At 38.0% G+C, this 18,263-nt stretch overlaps 1 protein-coding gene across 2 annotated transcripts in view; it reads right to left on the bottom strand.

Moving 5' to 3' along the window:
* LOC106054506 (ras-GEF domain-containing family member 1B-like) overlaps positions 1–18,263 on the bottom strand; it is a 116,040-nt gene that overhangs the window by 86,230 nt on the left and 11,547 nt on the right. For both annotated transcript variants that reach the window (XM_056018724.1, XM_056018725.1), the window contains exon 2: positions 4,303–4,588. In XM_056018724.1, the coding sequence (XP_055874699.1) occupies positions 4,303–4,588 (286 nt within the window). The remainder of the gene's footprint in view (positions 1–4,302; positions 4,589–18,263) is intronic.

Raw genomic sequence — 18,263 nt, forward strand, 5'->3', positions numbered from 1 at the left:
GCTATAAGCATGAAAGTAGCGCTATATAAAAGCTATAATAATAATAATACTAATATTTGTCACACCGACTATTTGATTTTTTTGAATAATAGCCCTACAGAGTCTACGACAAAACAGACATGTCGATATGTACAGATGTAACTGTAAGGATGTAGAAAGAACTTCAGATAGTAAAGCACGCTACAGCAAACGTGTTATTTATGTAATTATCAATCTAATCTTCATACAGTTTGTTTTACAGACTAAAGAAAACAAGTTGACTTTTATGTTCTTGTCAGGATAAATTGTCATCAGATAAGCTCCTCTGTAATCTCTTATTGACTGATTGATTCTGATAAGACTTGTTTCTTTCAATAGTTCACGTGTTCAAATATTCCAATACTGTCGTATTTGTTTTCGTTTCAATTTGTTTTGGTTTCAATTTGTTTTCGTTTCAATTTGTTTTGGTTTCAATTTGTTTTCGTTTCAATTTGTTTTCGTTTCCAATTTGTTTTCGTTTCAATTTGTTTTCGTTTCAATTTGTTTTCGTTTCCAATTTGTTTTCGTTTCAATTTGTTTTCGTTTCAATTTGTTTTCGTTTCAATTAGTTTTCGTTTCAATTAGTTTTTGTTTCAATTTGTTTTCGTTTCCAATTTGTTTTCGTTTCAATTTGTTTTCGTTTCAATTTGTTTTCGTTTCAATTTGTTTTCGTTTCAATTTGTTTTCGTTTCAATTTGTTTTCGTTTCAATTTGTTTTCGTTTCAATTTGTTTTGGTTTCAATTTGTTTTGGTTTCAATTTGTTTTTTGTTTCTGTTTTTTCACCACACAAGACAGTCATCAACAGCGGAGTAAGAATGCCACAAGATAACACATTGGGTGGTGTAGGTGGTTGAGGCGGTGGTATGCAGGTTATCACAAGTGGTGTTCACATGTAGATACGATCTAGATTAATCTGAACCAATTTATCAATATTTACATTTTAATTTTATCTTCTGTATTTTGTTTTGACCTAATTGTAGATTCTTTAAAGTCCAGACATATTTTCAAGATCATGTAAGTTACTAGATCTAGGTCAGTTGTTGTACTTTCTACAATGTTTGTGTGTGTGTGTTTGAGAGAGAGAGAGAGAGAGAAGGAAAGAGAGAGAGAGAGAGAGAGAGAGAAAGAAAGAGAGAGAGAGAGAGAGAGAGAAAGAGAGAGAGAGAGAGAGAGAAAGAAAGAGAGAGAGAGAGAGAGAGAAAGAGAGAGAGAGAGAGAGAGAGAGAGAAAGAGAGAGAAAACAACAGAAATTCCCCAGATAACTTAACAAGCTGTAACAAGGGTACATACATCAACAGTTGAGTCAAAACAGACATATCGATATGTACAGATGTAACTGTAAGGATCTAGAAAGAACTTCAGATAGTAAAGCATGCTACAGCAAACGTGTTATTTATGTAATTATCAATCTAATCTTCATACAGTTTGTTTTACATTTTAAAGAAAACATTTCAATGCTAAATAAACTCATATAGTTCAGTAGAGTGTTCGAACTCGTTTTCTTCAGATAGGCAGCTGAACGACTAACTTCCCGACCATCTGCCCTTAATAGGTGTGTGTGTGTGCCCATTTATATAAAACCATTAATGTATAACAATTTGCATCACATATGGTCTTTGCGCTTTAATGAAAAAAATATATCGCAATATCCAAAAAAGAAGTAAAATAGCTCAATCCTTTTTAATCTTCTGTTATTATTGATTAATATTAGAAAAAAAAGTCATATCATTTTTAGCATTCTAAGAATTAGAATATTTACAGTATTTAGCAGTGCGATTTCTACAGAGTGCTGTAAGTCTTAGATTTAACTGTTACAGTTTTTAATTGTCTTTATTGATCATTGCGAATAAAACAAGAAAAGCAATGTCTGTTTGGGGCTCTTGGTTATGGAGGCATCAACTATAATGGGGAGATGTGTATGGGGAGGCATGTGGGGCGCCGCTGGATTGAGACATTTATTTTCAAAGCACGAACTTCGTGTTACCGTTGGAGGCGTTACTTGAGACAGGGGCGCCTCCTATCGAGGCGCGAAGATGGGAATGGGGGAAAAACATTTAGTCTGCCCCACCCGTTGAAAAAAAAGTAATATAAGCAACAATGAATACTTATATGATAGAAGAATTGCAAAAACGATTAAATGCATATAATCCTCCACCCCCCACCCCACCAGCTTAAAAACTCGGACTCCACCGCTACGTTGAATTTTTTTTTTTTTTTTTGAAAGAGCTATCCTGTTACATGAATGTCAATCAAGGGAGATTAAACATCTCCTGTGTCACTCCTGGGTTACTTCCCTTCACTCAAAGAGTTTTTTCCCCCTTGGTCTGATGTGTATTGAACTCCCTTTGCTGCATATAATCCGCCCCTCCATCCTACTGTCTGCCTTCACTCACACACACACACACACACACACACACACAATGTCTATTATATTATTCTCAAATTATAATTTACACGATACGTAACACACAAACGAACACACGTCTTGTTACATAAGTAACTATTCAACATTCTTGACACTTGCTAAAGTTTCATTACAGATTCACATTTTCAAGTGTTGAAAACAAGAGACCGTCAGAGATAATGCCACATTGCGTCAGAGTTAACCCCTACCCAGCCAAATCCACGGACTGTGTTTCTTAAATAGTCAGAGAAAGTAAGAACTGTTTTTATAGTCATTATAAAAATTTCAAGCTAGAGAGGGGACATATATCTTCAATCAAACCCGAAACACTAGTGGAAGTTTTCAGACAAGATGGAAAAGCTATATTTGTTTTTAACTTTTTTTAGGGCTGGAGAATATTCAAATTTTCAAAAGCTCTTCCATTTCTTGTAAATGTTCTATTTAGTTTTGTTCACAAAAATTGAATTATGATATCGGATATTTTCACATTATCTCGTATGTGTTGAGGGGGGTTTGGACTTATATATTTCTGGAAAAATTTCAGGAACTCACACAAGTCAAAATCTGTTCCTCCAGGAAAGTAAATATTTAAAAGGAATTCATCTAACTGCAAAGTTTATCAGCCTAGTGGGATCCCTTTTTTATATGTCGAGTGCGAAATAGGTTTAAAGTTATAAAAAAATATCATTCGGTTTGGGTTTCCATGGTGATCAGAGATACAAAAATGTTCCAGCCATTGATGACCCTCTAGTGGTTGAGACGTTCACACAAACAGAGAGAGAGAGAGGTGGGGGTTTGAGAGAGAAATAGAGATTGAAAGAAGGAGGGAGAGAGAGAGCAAGAGAGAGAGAGAGAGAAAGAGAGAAGATAGAGACAAGGAAAGAAAGAGAGCAAGAGAGAGAGAGAGAGAGAGAAATATAGGAAAGAGAGAGAGAGAGAAAGAGAAAGAGAGAAGAAAAGAGAAAGAGAGTGGATCAATGAACAATAGAACTCATCAAGTACAATTATGATGCTTCCCTCCCAGCCCCCACGCCGTATACACCTCTGATCTCTCATCACATTTAGTCATGTCCCGCATTAACTACCAACCATCTCTTCAAACATTGTCACCATTAAACGTAGGCGTCCAGAATGAAACAAAGTGTTTACTTATCACGGTCTGCGGGTCGAATCCATCCCACTCAGTCGGAGTTTTATTAGGAAAAAAAAAAGGAAACACGAGTACATTTCTGTTTTTGAACAATCGGCCAAAGTTAGACAACTCCTGGCCTCCCCCACACTTATACATTCACACATCTTTATAGAATAATACTCATAATGATTGTCACAATAAATATTGTAATCATTTTTGTCTTAATTCCATCAGCTATCCAAGGGAGGACAATCGTATGTGAATACAGAGCAGAAGACAGTTAACTTAGATCCGAAAAAAAAGACATTCCTACATTAAAAAACTTGATTAGACATAGATACAAAACGAAGATATCTTTTCATTAAAAAACTTGATCAGAACTAGATACGAAACAAAAACATTCCTACATTTAAAAAGTTGATCAGAACTAGATCCCAAACGAAGTTATTGGGAAGTGTGGTCGAGAGGCTAAGTGCGCTTGAACTTGGCTTGGCTACCTAGAAGGGGGCTCGAGGTTCGACACGCCTAAAGGCAGCACGGAAAACCAACTCCTAGATACCCCCCCCCTCCAATGAGATTGGACCAAAAGCATCTGAGCATGCTATAAGCATGAAAGTAGCGCTATGTAAAACTATAATAATATTCCTATATTTAAAAACGTGATCAGACCTAGATCTAGATACGAAACAAAAGACATCCCTACATTAAAAAACTTGATCAGACATAGATACGAAACAAAAGACTCACCTCCATTTGTATACTGCTAAGCTCAACAGCCTCCACACTTTCTTTATATCCGATAGTATCCCTGTGGCTGTGGACGCTGCTGCAGATGCTATGCTGTCGGTAGTGGTGCTGGTGATGGTGGTTCCGGAGCTGCACGTGGTGGCAGTCACCATCCTCGCTGTTGCAGAAGCTGTCGGTGCTGCTGAGGGTGTCGTCATGGCTGTGGCTCAACTCCAGGGAACTGGCGCTTGAGCTGCTCATACTGTCGTCTGAAGCGTACGGCATTGCTGGTGTTAGTGTTTGCGCTCTGGACGAAGAAAAAACACAATTTGTAGAATACACAATTTGTAGAATACACAATTTTTAGAATACACAATTTTTAGACTACAAACGTAATTAGATTTTTCTTGGTTGGGTAAAAGTCTATCAATGGGGGGGGGGGGGGGGGAGAGGGGGGGAGGGGGATGCTGACGTTACACGGTAATCACAGTAATCTGCCCCTTGTTAACACTTTGATTTTGAAGATTCAATTTGCGCTCACAATGCAATAAAATACAGTAAGAGAAAGAAAGAGAGAGAGAGAGAGAGAGCGTGAGAAAGAGAGGAGATAGAGAGTGCGAAAGAGAGAAACAGAGAGAAAGAGAGAGGAGATAGAAAGGGAGAGGGAGAGAAACAGAGAGAAAGAGAGAGGAGATAGAAAGGGAGAGGGAGAGAGAGAACGAGAGAGAGAGAAGAAGAATGAAAGAAAGAGAGAATGCGAGAGAGAAAGAGAAAATGAGAGAGAGGCAGAGAAAAAGAGAGAAAGAAGAGAGAGAAACAGAGAGAGAGAGAGAGCGAGAAAAAAAAGATAAAGCGATGTGAAGCAATATGGCGTAGATATAATGGAAGTTAAAAGGAAAACGTCAGAAAGTGAAAAGATAAAGAATGAGACAGATGTTGGAAGAAATATACCAAATAAACACTGTGAATGACACTATTGTGAAAGACATTATTGTGAAAGACACTACTGTGAAAGACACTACTGTGAAAGACACTATTGTGAATGACACTATTGAGAAAGACACTATTGTGAAAGACACTATTGTGAAAGACACTATTGTGAAAGACACTATTGTGAAAGACACTATTGTGAAAGACACTATTGTGAAAGACACTATTGTGAAAGACACTACTGTGAAAGATCCCAGTTGCCAATGATTACGCTGACTTTATGCTACAAGCAATTTGATTCCATAAAGCTCAAAAGTTCACACTAATTATCCAGCTTATTCAAATCCTTCGCTTATCAATATTTCCTTATTCTCTACACGGATACACCAAAGAAAAGCTTCTATTTACGGATTCGCCACCATATATGAAAATTGCAATTATCCAATGAAAGCGTAGCAAGAACATATTCAACAAATTCACTCACATCTGAACAACTTACACCAATATCCAAAAGACTCGAATGAACGACTCGAAGCTGACCTCCAGCGCCTTTTTATTCACCTTATTTTCGTCTCGGCCTTGACGAAACAAACGCCAACCAAAAAAAAATGAGAATTTAAAAATAGAGGGAGATAATCGTGAAATAAACACAGCATCCAGTTTTGAATAAGGGAGACGATCCGCTCATTAAGATGGAAAGGGATTCAAAAGAAGGATAGTTGAGCCGGAGTATAGCAAATGTGCGTCTCAAGTAGGAAATAACAAGAGAACTAACGTCACACAAGGAAAATACAAGGCCAGCGCCGATGTCGACTGCCAGGTAAGGATAATGGAGCCTTAACGAAGCACAGAAATAGCTTCGGTAAATTAAAAAATCTAGTCGGTCTGTTAAGCCTCGCTTCGGCCAAGACAGTCAAGATTTGACAGGTTACTGATGCAGTAGAGTTATTTCCCTTGTTTCGTTCCTCTTGCTAAAGGGACGATTTTGTTTTTTCAAATCGACTCCACTATTTGTTTAAGTTTTTTTTTTTTTGAATAGCGAGAATCTGCCAAGTAAAATATTCTGCCATAGCTGAAATAGATTTTCAAGGTGAGTTTTGTTTTTATGGCTCAGAAACTTCATTCAATTAACTAGCTCAGTAATCCCCAAACTGTGTTCCGCGAAACACTAGCGCTCCGCAAGGCCTGAATATGTCTTCCATGAACCGCTGGAATAAATAACTAGTAGGCCACCGTGCGAATTAATCTCTCTAAAAGATAAGCAAAGTGTTCCGCTAAATACTCAGAATGTGCAAAGTGTTCCGCTAAATACTCAGAATGTGCAAAGTGTTCTGCTAAATACTCAGAATGTGCGAAGTGTTCTGCTAAATACTCAGAATGTGCGAAGTGTTCCCCTAAATACTCAGAATGTGCAAAGTGTTCCGCTAAATACTCAGAATGTGCAAAGTGTTCCGCTAAATACTCAGAATGTGCAAAGTGTTCCGCTAAATACTCAGAATGTGATAAGTGTTCCGCTAAATACTCAGAATGTGCAAAGTGTTCCGCTAAATACTCAGAATGTGCAAAGTGTTCCGCTAAATACTCAGAATGTGCAAAGTGTTCCGCTAAATACTCAGAATGTGATAAGTGTTCCGCTAAATACTCAGAATGTGCAAAGTGTTCCGCTAAATACTCAGAATGTGATAAGTGTTCCGCTAAATACTCAGAATGTGCAAAGTGTTCCGCTAAATACTCAGAATGTGCAAAGTGTTCCGCTAAATACTCAGAATGTGCAAAGTGTTCCGCTAAATACTCAGAATGTGATAAGTGTTCGTTAAGGAAAAATTTTGGGAACCACTGAACTAACTTATTGGCCAATCAATGAGCTAAAAAAAAAGGAAAAAAATCAACCCAGAATGTGGGAGAAATCAACCCAGAATGTGGAAGAAATCAACCCAGAATGTGGAAGAAATCAACCCAGATTGTGGAAGAAATCAACCCAGAATGTGGAAGAAATCAACCCAGAATTAGGAAGAAATCAACCCAGAATTAGGAAGAAATCAACCCAGAATTAGGAAGAAATCAACCCAGAATGTGGAAGAAATCAACCCAAAATGTGGAAGAAATCGACCCAGAATGTGGAAGAAATCAACCCAGAATTAGGAAGAAATCAACCCAGAATTTGGAAGAAATCAACCCAGAACGAGAGAAATTCAAAGCGGGAACAAATGATTTATGCTTTGAAAAATAACAAACATAATCCACAGCGGCAGATGTACATAAGACTTAACGTGAACTCAACTCATTGGACTAAAAAGACTGAAAAAAAAAAAAGAAAAAGACTTATAAAAATAGACGTCAATAGAGAATGGAATAGGATTAATTTAAACAGACGCTATAAAGCCGAGTTAATCAAAGTTGCTTTTTCTATTTGTACAAAGCTTATAAGAACTCACTATGTCTGTCTGTCTGGTCAAAAAATCCAACACGTTATTTCTCCCACACTCATTCTCGGACTAAGTTGAAACTTTGCACATTTGTTTCATTGGCGTACACCAGTGATGCCCCCCCTCCCAAAAAAAAAAAAAAAAAATTACGGCCCGCGGGCCGGATTGACGTTGCTCCATCCGGCCCGCCGAAATGTCTGCACAAAATGTAGAAAATCTCTCTCAACTACAACGAAGTTGAAACAAAAAATTTGCTTACGTGTCGAGTTAATGTCAATGTCCCGATACTAAGCCAGGATACATGTATTTGTTTTCTAAAGCAAGATTCACTCTGTTTAAAGAACACAACATACGACAGCTTTATGAAACCAAACACATAAAGATATAAGGCGGCATTCTTGCTTTGAGTCTCGATTGTTAGATTAAATCTAGAGTGGAGAATTGATGAGAATATTGACCAAAAAGAGACAATAGAATGAGTCAGCAGTCAGGCTAGCAACAGAGTTGTTCACATTGTTATTAAAAAAAAAATCTAACATTCATTAGTTTTTAACTTTTAAGAGAAAAACAATAAGTTGCACAAGAAAGTGTAATCTTTTTTTTTTTTTTTTAAGTATTATTAATATTTTTCTTATTTAAATGTAAAAGACAATCACCCAATCTATGTACTCTATTTGTTTTTGCATCTCAAATCGAAACAAAATGAAATATGATAGTGAAAATTTGAAGAGGAAAATTTAAATAATAAATACATAAAAAAAAACATCGTTTCATTTTAAATAGTTTCAAAACTTAGTCGAGACCAATTTCCTCTAAGTTTTCTAAAAAATGTCAATGCGAAAGTAAATAGTTTTATTCTTGCACTGTAAAGAAAGGAAAAGTGTCAACAGGACTCCCGTCTTCTTCTTCTTATTCTTCCTAAACTGTCTGGTAGAGTTGAGCCTTCGGCTCTTGGAACTCTAGGCCAGCAAAAGTGAACAAGAGCTTCCTCTCACTGGCCTGAATGAGAACAGTGTACACTGTTCTGTCTGACGGGTGGGTCAGACTCGCGGCAAGAGACCGCGTACACTAAGACCCCCGCCATTTTCCTTTTCTATACCAGGCTAACCGTGCGGGTGCGGAACACGCTATTTATGTAACGGCCCCTTGCGTCAAAACGGCAAAGATTAGTTTAGAGTTTAGAATGTAAATATAATTAAGTTCCGTCTTCCTGGACAATAGCAAGGGGAGGTGATCCGCATCGGGATAAAAGCTATGTCCCCTTTACGTCAAATCGTCCCAGTACATTGTTTGTGCACTGTTGATGGAATTTCTAAGGGAGGTAATATTGATTATTCAAGACAAGGTATATCCGTATGTGTTTATGTGATGCTTTAGGACAGCGGTTCTCAACCTTTTTTGCTCGGCGACCCCTTTTTACAATCCCCCACTCTGCCGCGACCCCCCCCCCCCAGAATTGTAGGGTAGACAATAACAATCCATATTTTCGATGGTCTTAGGCGACCCCTGGCAAATGGTCAATCGACCCCCAAAGGGGTCGAGACCCCCCCCCCCCCAGGTTGAGAACCCCTGCTTTAGGAGACCTACTGTTAAACCTTTACACACAACTGAATGTGGGTTTATCGAAGTCTGTATCGACTTGATAACATGGCACAACACAATTCAGAAAATGTACTGTACAGGACTCTGTACGATTAGATATACACAGGGCCGGTCCTAACAATTGCGGGGCTCTATGCGAAACGGATTGCGCGGGGCCTAGTCTGGGTGGTAATAAGGATAATAAGTGAAAATTAAGATTTTGTATTAGAAAATAAATTCGACTTTGCATTTTATTCATTCTTTACTAGGTACAAACTTGCGATCAATTTAACTTTACTTTACGAACCTTGCAGCCTATGGCATATTTATACGCCAATAACTATAAAAGTAAATAAAGGTATTGGAACTTTCGATACAAACTTGTCTGATTATTACATTTTATCACATGAAAGCTAACAATGCCTTTTTTTTTATCGCACGTACGATTGGCGTTTTCCGTAATAAATGACACCCACAAATGACAATTTTTTTCAGGAGATATTAATAAATGCAGAACATTTCCAGGAATTTTTTCGTATATATTTTGCAATTTAAATATATAGAATAGAATTAGCGCGGGGCCTATGAAAGCGAGGGGCCAAACTGCGACCGCATAGGTTGCAGTGGTCTAAGACCGGCCCTGGATATACATTCATGTCCTTATTTACAATTAACTACATCTAGTGTAGCTTAGGTCAGGGTTTGATCCAACTTAGGTCAGGGTTTGATCCAACTTAGGTCAGGGTTTGATCCAACTTAGGTAAGGGTTTGATCCAACTTAGGTCAGGGTTTGATCCAACTTAGGTCAGGGTTTGATCCAACTTAGGTCAGGGTTTGATCCAACTTAGGTCAGGGTTTGATCCAACTTAGGTCAGGGTTTGATCCTAGGCCTCTGCATTGCTGAACCACTACTTTGCATATTTTTTTCCTTATTATCGAATTTGCATAAAAAGGCTACGCACAGCCAAACGTTAATCTAGTCATGTAAGTTAATTAGAGACTTTATCTCTGTTAGGTTGTTGGTTTTCCAGGATGATTCAGGCTACTCGATTCATGCTTTAATGGGACTAGGGGAGAAGGAGTACTTGTACGAATTTGTCCTAGCAAATGGAATAAGAAATGTGCCTTTACCTGTGTGCTTAGTGCGCTTTTGTCCTGTATAAGGACATGTCAGGGAAGAGGGGATTCGGAGCTCAACAAACACAGCTCAGCTCGGAGCTAAATCTCAAATAAAATTTTTTTCGAGCCACGTTTGGAGTCCCCTCATGGTTAGGTAGCCGAGAGATCAATGGCAGGCATCTCACACACATCCCACACGCATCTCAAACGCATATCATACACATCCTACACTCATCCCACATAATCCCACACGCATTCACACACATCCCACACACATCCCACACGCATTCACACACATCCCACACACATCCCACACGCATTCACACACATCCCACACACATCTCACACACATCTCACACACATCCCACACACATCCCACACGCATTCACACACATCTCACACGCATTCACACACATCTCACACGCATTCACACACATCCCACACACATCCCACACGCATTCACACACATCCCACAAGCATCCACACATATCCCACACGCATTCACACACATCCCACAAGCATCCACACATATCCCACACACATCTCACACGCATTCACACACATCCCACAAGCATCCACACACATCCCACACACATCCCACACGCATTCACACACATCCCACACGCATTCACACACATCCCACACACATTCACACACATCCCACACACATCCCACAAGCATCCACACACATCCCACACGCATTTACACACATCCCACACACATCCCACACGCATTCACACACATCCCACACACATTCACACACATCCCACACACATACCACAAGCACCTCACACACATCCCACACACATACCACAAGCACCTCACACACATTCGCCCCATGACGCTATGGTATTCTTTAGACAACCGAAACTGTACAACCAAGCCGCAGAGGACTCAAAGGACTTTTCACGTTGATGCAGTCCGTGACAAACTAGTAGGACATATACGTGACCCTCTGGATGAAAAGGTTGCACACCAATGACTTGGTGGGTGAAGGCAAGCACGTGATGCCAGGTCACGTGATCAGCATAGTAAACTGAAAACACTTTCATATTTTTTTTTGTTCGATGACTCTCCTCAAACTGAAGGTAGCAAAATGTAAACTTTATTGTCTGCCGGAAGTTTTGAGCAAAATTAATTGACTTGTTTGAGTGGCCCAGGAATAGAGATGGCCAATCAATGGAAAGTCGATAGCTAACTGCTAACCTACGGTGAAACCTGGCTGATGATTAGAGCTACAAGCGAAAAACAATCACTTCCTGTCACGTGAGTCTCTATCCACCAGCCTCGCCAGCTGCACCTAATATGTATCGATCTGGATTTAGCAAGAAAACAAAAAAAAGGGTTATCCTAAAATTATTTGTTTAAGTTATTCTAACCTCGCAACAGCAGACGGTCGACAGATCATGTGACCGATCACGTGTGGTGCCCCAACGGTTCAACAGACTAAGGAATAAGTGAAGATGTGGGGGGAATTTTCTTTTAAGTAATATAAAATAGAGAAAGTAAAACATATGCAATACATCTTAGACCAGATTTACGACGATTTGCGAGACTGTACATCCGCCAATAGCCTAATCTTTCTTAGGTGGATATTTGCTGAGAAAAGTTAAAAAAAAAATTGCACATTTAAAACATAAGTAAAAATCAAAAAGGCATCCACAAAAGAGATTAAACATATCTCCACATTTCGACAGATTAGAAAAGTGTAGTTTGTTCACTTTTTTATGGCTAGCAAAAATTTCGTGATTACGAAAAGTGTACGCTTGTAGCATGATAGGAATAAGTAAATACAGCTCGGATTTACGACAAGAGCCTTACCCTTCAAAAAGTCAAAAAAATGTCCACTTTTTAAACTAAAATATGCATAATAAATATTTCTTTCTTTAAAAGGAAAGTGATATTAAACTTTAATTAAGCTATATTTTTAAAAAAAATATAGCATGTGTTTAGATATAAGTATTTTCATTCATAAGTGAATCTTTATTAAAGCTTTCCAAATCTTCTAGCGGACTAAACAAAAATATTGACACGAGGCCTTCACATACTTAAATCCGGCCCTTGTTGATATATTTACTTTAAGGAACTGGATTTCTGAATGTTATGTATAAAGGCACATTCTTCGTTGCATACGCTAGGACTAATTTGTACAAGTGTTCCTTCTTCCCCAGTGCTACAAGAGCATGGGTAGGTTTTCTGAGTCTGCCAGGAATACCAGTGACTTGGCAGAGTTTAAGTCATTGATTAACATGCATGACTAGATTGACCTAGGGATACGCGTATGACGTAATCATCTTCTTTTTTCGAAGTGACGTCTGTATTTTATGAGATAATGTGGAAGAGAAGGACGGGGTGGCTGACGTGATAGAGCCTCGAGGCGCCGCTCTGTGAGAAGGAAGAGCAGGCAACCGACACCAGCTCCATCTAGAATAACCTGTCCAGTTTGCAGCTGTTCATTCCGGACTCATATACAGTGACTTGAAAAGATCCTTAGCTATTTGAGATAGGGGTCCTTTTGTCAGTGCTAAATAGTCCTGCCCTAAACTATAGCTTGACTAATGCAATTCCGGCCCTGCTTACGTAGGTGCCAGCAGCCACGCGAGGAGGCACAAAACTGCAGTGCTAAGTCCTTAGGCTGATTGATGACAGAAGTGGTCATCATCGCGTCATGATGGACGAACATTATCTATCCGTTTATTAAATATAATTATTGAAACTGGATGACATGAGCCTCTAACTGACATGTGCAGCATTATGAGTGTATAATTATAGAATGATTCCCCCATTTATTATTTTCAATACTTTCATAACGCAAGCATTAAGCTCATGACATTAAAAAGAGATTAGAATCAAGACTACGAAGCCATGAATCTTGCACATTCTAATTAAACTGAAGGCAAAAACAGTCACGATGCAGCCCAATTGTATGGGTCATATAATATATAATAACTAAGTTGTGGAATCAAATGATCATAGATTTAATCCAAGTGTTTGTGATGCATTGTAAACTCATCAGTTTGAATCATAAGTCTTAGTGGTGAGACACAAATATGAAGTTTAAAGTTGAAGAGCTCCTCTTGTCAGATCTGTTAATTGAATCACATAATTTAATTACATTGTTTATGTTTTGTTGTAAAATGTTTTACATGTTTCGGATGTTCCTTCAGAGTTGAAGATAGTTTACTTCCTAGTCCAAACCTCCCGCAGGACGACGGGGGATGGGAGCGGGCAGGGTTTGAACCCTCGACCGTCGATAAATCCAAACGACAGTCCAGCGCGCAAACCGCACGACCAAGGCAGCCATTGACTATGCATCTGCCTTGGAACACGAGGATACTAGATCTGGGATTGTTTTCTTTAGTGAATGCTTATAGGAATTAGTTAAGTTTTTTTTTAGTATTCTCGGGATTTAATGGTGAAGACAGACATAAACTTTTTTTTTCTTTTTTTTTTTTTTGAAAGCTAAAGCAATTAGAATAAAGTAGACAATTGAGACACAGTTAGTTATCGTAAAGACACGCTGACATAATGACACAAAACAAGCTAGACTATAACATGAGACGACCAGAATACAGTATGGGACACTTCTGTCAAAAGAGACAAGCCAGACCAGAACGCGAGACACTTCACACTGTCTGTCATATGAGAAACTTGTATATATCGCATATATATATATATATATATATATATATATATATATATATATATATAATATATATATATATATATATATAATATATATACAATAAAATATGATGGGACCGCTCCGAGATACAATAAGGGGACAGCATTCCGAGAAAATAATAATGCGTGTGGTAACTGACTTTGCAGACCCAGTTTTGACCTGCATTTCTTGCCATACCAGATGTAGACAAAGCCGTTGTTTGCCTAAAATCTCTGAAGATGGGGAAAATCATACTCTTGGATGTTGCGCCTTGACTAAATATGTTTTGTTTAGTAACATTAGCAACTAGAGCAGCGGTTCTCAACCTTTTAAGCTCGGCGACCCCTTTTTACAATCCCCCACTCTACCGCGACCCCCCCCCCCATACACAAATACAGGATTGTAAGGTAGACAATAACAATCCATATTTTCGATGGTCTTCGGCGACCCCCTGGCAAATGGTCAATCGACCCCCCAAAAGGGTCGCGACCCACAGGTTGAGAACCCCTGACATAGAGTTACTAAATGGTAGTTTTGACGATTCGTGAGAAACTTAAAGGCGGTTGTGCTGGCTTCAGATACCCTCGTCACTCGCCAATGAACTTAATTAATAAACACATTCTGTTTTAGACAGATGGCTGTAAATAATAAGTTTAATTACTTTAGACTTATTGACTTAAATAATTTAGACTAATTATGGAAAAAGTAGAGAAGTATGTGTGCTGTCGTCAACAGAGGGTAACAAGCCCCGGATGTGGCAAATTATGTAGGTCACAGATGGGGCTGCGTAGCCACGGGAAATACTGCATTTCTAACTAATCTTTGGACTCGAAGACAAGCCTTATATAGGGTAACAAACAGTTAAATTGAATATCAGAAAATTGATATATTTTGTATATATTGAAAAAAAAAGCGAGAGCGGACACTCGTATTAAGGCGACATCTTCTTTCTTATCTCCTGATCGAAATGAGTCAGAGTATTGATCTCCAGACCAGATGTTGTTAGTCTACCTTTCACTCGACCTGCTGTATGTACCGCCTTTATATCTACATCAAAATTAATCTGAAATGTCTTACTAGTAGTCTTATCACGTGATGTAAACACACGGAAGCTAGGCAGATTACGTAGAACAAACACGTGACGGTTGAAACACGTTTTGATTGGACGATGTGAGAAACACGAGGTCTTTAATGTTCTGAAATTAAACAGTATGTTTAAAAATTAAAACAAGGTTACAAAGACAGTTTGTGTAGAAACACAAACTCAAAATCGGCCCCCCGAAGTGGTCCACCCACGCAGGTAAAAAGGCGGGTATCAATATTTTCAGAAAGAAAATCAGAATATAAATTCGATCAAAGACAAATGACAGAGAAGAATGGAGAAAGAAGGTTGACAGATCTTGTGTGGTGCCCCAGCGGTCCAGCAAACCAAAGGATAGGTGAAAGGGAATGTGAAGTTAAATGTGAACCTGGCATAAGTGATGTCTTATAATTAATATCCAATTGATCTAATTCCTCAAAAATAAAAAAAAAACTTTTTGTAAAAAAAAAATATAAAAAAATCCCTTTGTTCTGATGTGTGATGTAACCTTGCAGTTCACGCGATAATAAGAAAAATTACTTATTAATTGTTGTTTTAAATTATGTCCAATTTATATGCATACTAAATAGATTTTTGCTCTTTGAAAAAAAAAGTAAACATTTATTTTTGTGTAAATGTAGTAGTAAGTATGACAGAACTTACTAAATTTAGCAATACAAATGTAAAAAAAAATATTTTTTGACAAAAAATCAAAAACCGTTAGCATAAATGTGTTACACATATGGGTGGTAATATTGCCCTACTAAAGAGCCTCCAGTGTTCAATACTATGATACTGAATAGTTGTAAAAGTGGTGTATTTTTTAATGAAAAAACTGCTTGCATAAGTGATTTAAAAAATAGATTTTTCGCTTTTAGAAAAGAAGAAAGTAGCCGTTGCATCAGAACTTGAAATGCACTCAAATATTATGATGTCGGATTTTCAATATCTTTTCTAGTTTACGAGATCTAAATAGGAAGGACGGACGGACGGACAGACATTTCGTGTGTAACTAATAGTATCTTTTCACCTCTCGAAGATATTTAACAAAAGTATGTTTCAATAGATGCGCAGTTTTATTTGTTTGTATTTTCACGCTAAATATTGATTAAATTGACTATTTCAAGTAGTAACCACGCCTGTTGCAATATTGGCCTCCAACAAATGAAACAATATATAACTTTTTTTTTTAAATTTTGTAATCCTCAGGTGCCAGACCCAGAGAATAATACCCTTGCCAAAGTAGGTGCAGACGGCAAAAAGATAATTTGAACAGATTTCGCTCCCCTTGTGGACCACGTCTTTGTCAGCATTAGAACCCTGTTGTTCCACGAGGCCTGAATAGGTCTTCCAAGAGCTATTATGAGGGTGTAATTATAGAATGATGGCCTATTTATTATTTTCAATACTTTCATTATGCAAGCATTAAGCTCATGACATTAAAAAGAGCTTGGAATAAATGAACTAGTAGGCCACCACGTGAGCTAATCTCTCTAAAAAATAAACAAAAGTGTTCCGATAAATACTGAGAAAGTGCAAAGTGTTCCGATAAATACTGAGAAAGTGCAAAGTGTTCCGATAAATACTGAGAAAGTGCAAAGTGTTCCGATAAATACTGAGAAAGTGCAAAGTGTTCCGATAAATACTGAGAAAGTGCAAAGTGTTCCGATAAATACTGAGAAAGTGCAAAGTGTTCCGATAAATACTGAGAAAGTGCAAAGTGTTCCGATAAATACTGAGAAAGTGCAAAGTGTTCCGTGGGAAACACTAGGCTAGATATATGGCTCCTTATGTCTCGGAAGACAATGGATGCGAAGGTGAATCACGCCTAGGTGAATCAATGGCTTAGGTTACGTCTTGAGACGGGGTAGTATCTGGAGTGGCTGATCAAGCCAATTCTGGAGCGGCAGAGTTTGCCACAGTTCGTGCATGTGAATGCATCTGTCCTAGGGATAGTGGACAGGGCAGCTTTCTTTTTCTTTCTCTTGACTGATGCAGCTTCGTTTCTTTGGCTGGGCTAGATAATCGTCATACGAAGCAAATGAAAATTTTGAAGATATTTTAATAAATGCTATTACTAATGATAAATAATTCGATGTTTGCTGCCATATCTGCTCATTTAAACAACTAAAAAAAAAATGTATATGCAGCTCTAATATTAATTATATAAGCTTCAAGGGTGATCATGAGGTTTAAATAGCAAGGGGAGATAATGATAAAAATGTACAAGTATAATTTTTGAAAAGCCTATTTTTATGGAAATATCCTGTTACTGAGATGCTAAGACAGAACTGAAGTAGAAATTAATAACATTTGAAAGTTTTTGGACATGCTATTAAAAGGTCTACATTTTTCGTCGGAGACATAGATTCTGTGATTACTTAAAAGTTTGCAGAATTAAATAAACGAAACTATTATTGTTAATAAAAAACAGATTCTAGTTTACATAGTTCAGTAAAATATTTCTATCATATCGGAATTTTATCCTTACAAGTTGAAGGAAGACTGAGTAGACAAAGTAATTACATTTCTTGGGTTTATTTAACAAAGATTAGTTGCTAAAGTAAAGGGACAGAACTTATCTTGGTCCTAAGAAGTCTAATTCAGTTAATTATCTTCTCTTTGATTTTTGGCAATTATTATTTACCTTACTGCTTGGCCTTAACAAATATTATTGACAATTACTTAAGCTAGACATACTTGTGAGGATAGTTTGTCTCGCCCTAGATGTCAATCAGTCATGCTTGCGTCACTTAAAACTAAAGTTTTGGAAACACAGGGGCGCAATATTCACTTAAAAGTATCTATAAACACGTCGGCTGTGTCAACTCTAGATAAGAGGGATCTATATTTAAGCCTGATTCGTGACCGCCGCTCTAGCCCACTCGGGCACTCCTAGGTTAGGATATATTTGTGTCTAGGTATCTGGTGTGACCCTGCGCTCACTGTATAGCAATCGTAGTAGATCTAAACATAGGCAAGACATTGTGCATGACTTTTGATCTAAACATAGGCAAGACATGGTGCATGGCTTTTGATCCAACATTGGCAAGACATGGTGCATGGCTTTTGATCTAACATTGGCAAGACATAGTGCATGGCTTTTGATCTAACATTGGCAAGACATGGTGCATGGCTTTTGATCTAACATTGGCAAGACATGGTGCATGGCTTTTGATCT

Source organism: Biomphalaria glabrata, chromosome 2, assembly GCF_947242115.1.
Source record: "Biomphalaria glabrata chromosome 2, xgBioGlab47.1, whole genome shotgun sequence".
Taxonomy (NCBI): Eukaryota; Metazoa; Mollusca; class Gastropoda; family Planorbidae; genus Biomphalaria; species Biomphalaria glabrata.